General features: G+C 56.5%; 1 protein-coding gene across 1 annotated transcript; it reads left to right on the forward strand.

The window, feature by feature from the left end:
- The first annotated feature begins 299 nt into the window (after nt 1-299).
- Nucleotides 300-1,357, forward strand: LOC111734732 (GDP-fucose protein O-fucosyltransferase 2-like). The gene is made up of 2 exons (XM_023526754.1): nt 300-321; nt 483-1,357. Exon 2 carries the CDS (start codon nt 547-549, stop codon nt 883-885), a length of 339 nt encoding a protein of 112 aa, XP_023382522.1. The 5' UTR covers nt 300-321; nt 483-546; the 3' UTR covers nt 886-1,357.
- Nucleotides 1,358-1,363: the final 6 nt, after the last annotated feature.

Consider the following 1,363-nt stretch of genomic DNA (forward strand, 5'->3'; position numbering starts at 1 on the left):
TGCCACTCTTCTCACGAATCGTTTTTGTTTGGAAAATGTCCTTGTTCTTCATTTACTATTAACGACAGTAATGTGCAGTAGGTTAATTATTATTTTGGAGTGAAACAAGTACTTTTTAAAGTCCTTACCTTAATTCTTAGTACAGGAATCGTAGATAGATCTCGCCCACATAAACAGCAGCCCTTTGGGGTCCTCAGTGACTGTCACAAGTGTAAAGTGGGCTTTAGACGAAAAAGTTCCCGAACCGCAGGGAGGACCGAGTCTCAGGTCCAGTCCCGAGACTGCTGGGCTCGGTGTGAATCACCGCTGGTTGTTAAGCAGGTGCTGAGGTAGGTACCTGCCGCTCTTCCCCTTATGCTGGGATTACAGGGAGCAGCTACTGAAAGCGCCCAGGGTGGGCGACCCCCTGCGCATCGCGGGCGTCCAGGTGTCTGTCCAGGGGCGTGGGCGCTGAAGCCCCGCTCTCGGCCCCTCCCCACCAGGTATCTTCTGTACGATGTCAATCCCCCCGAGGGCTTCAACCTCCGCAGGGACGTCTACATCCGCATGGCCTCCCTGCTGAAGACGCTGCTGAAGACGGAGGAGTGGGTGCTGGTGCTGCCCCCGTGGGGCCGCCTCTACCACTGGCAGAGCCCCGACATTCACCAGGTCCGGATCCCCTGGGCCGACTTCTTTGATCTCCCGAGTCTCAACAGAAACATCCCCGTCATTGAGTACGAGCAGTTCATTGCAGGTGAGGTGCTGGCACAGCCGTTGGCCCGGCCCAGAGCTCGGCCAGTGCTGTCACCTGGGCCTTTGCTCCGTACCTGGCCCTGCTTCCGTTTCCCACGCTCCCAGCGACCTTGTCTGTCGGGTTGTCCTGGGAAGTGGATGTCAGGTGTGTGAGCTGCGCCCGTCGCCTCCGTCAGCTGTGGCAGCCAGGAGAGGTGGGCAGCGAGGCCAGAGTCGCCTTGACGAAGCTGCTGGCCCGGGCCGGCTGTCCTAGCAGGACAGCTCCCCGTGCAGAAAGGTGCGTGTGGCACTGACCTTGCGACGTCTCACCGCACTGCTGGTGAGGACGTGTGACGACACGCCGTTTCCCTTAATCTTCCTCCATCTCTCCTTTTAAATTCTTTTGAGAGAAAAGTTGAAGATTTTCTTAGAGTGAAGGTTTCTTGAGCTTATTGGTACGTTTAAGAAGTCAGTGAAACGTCTTTTAACTTCTCCAAGGCCTGGCAGAGTGACCTGTCTAAGTGCCAGTACTCCGACGTCATTGACGGGCCACGTCTCTAAGTGGCGGATGCTCTAACATTGGTTGAGTCCTACTCTGCGGGACGGCACAGCTCAGAGGCAGTGCTCCCCCAGGAGACGGTGGCTTGCACGC

The sequence above is a fragment of the Pteropus vampyrus genome, unplaced genomic scaffold (assembly GCF_000151845.1).
Source record: "Pteropus vampyrus isolate Shadow unplaced genomic scaffold, Pvam_2.0 Scaffold4797, whole genome shotgun sequence".
In the NCBI taxonomy this organism is placed as follows: Eukaryota; Metazoa; Chordata; class Mammalia; order Chiroptera; family Pteropodidae; genus Pteropus; species Pteropus vampyrus.

What these genes read in the sequence shown, in the direction of transcription:
- LOC111734732 (XM_023526754.1), top strand. Translation starts at nt 547, where the DNA reads ATGGCCTCCCTGCTGAAGACGCTGCTGAAGACGGAGGAGTGGGTGCTG.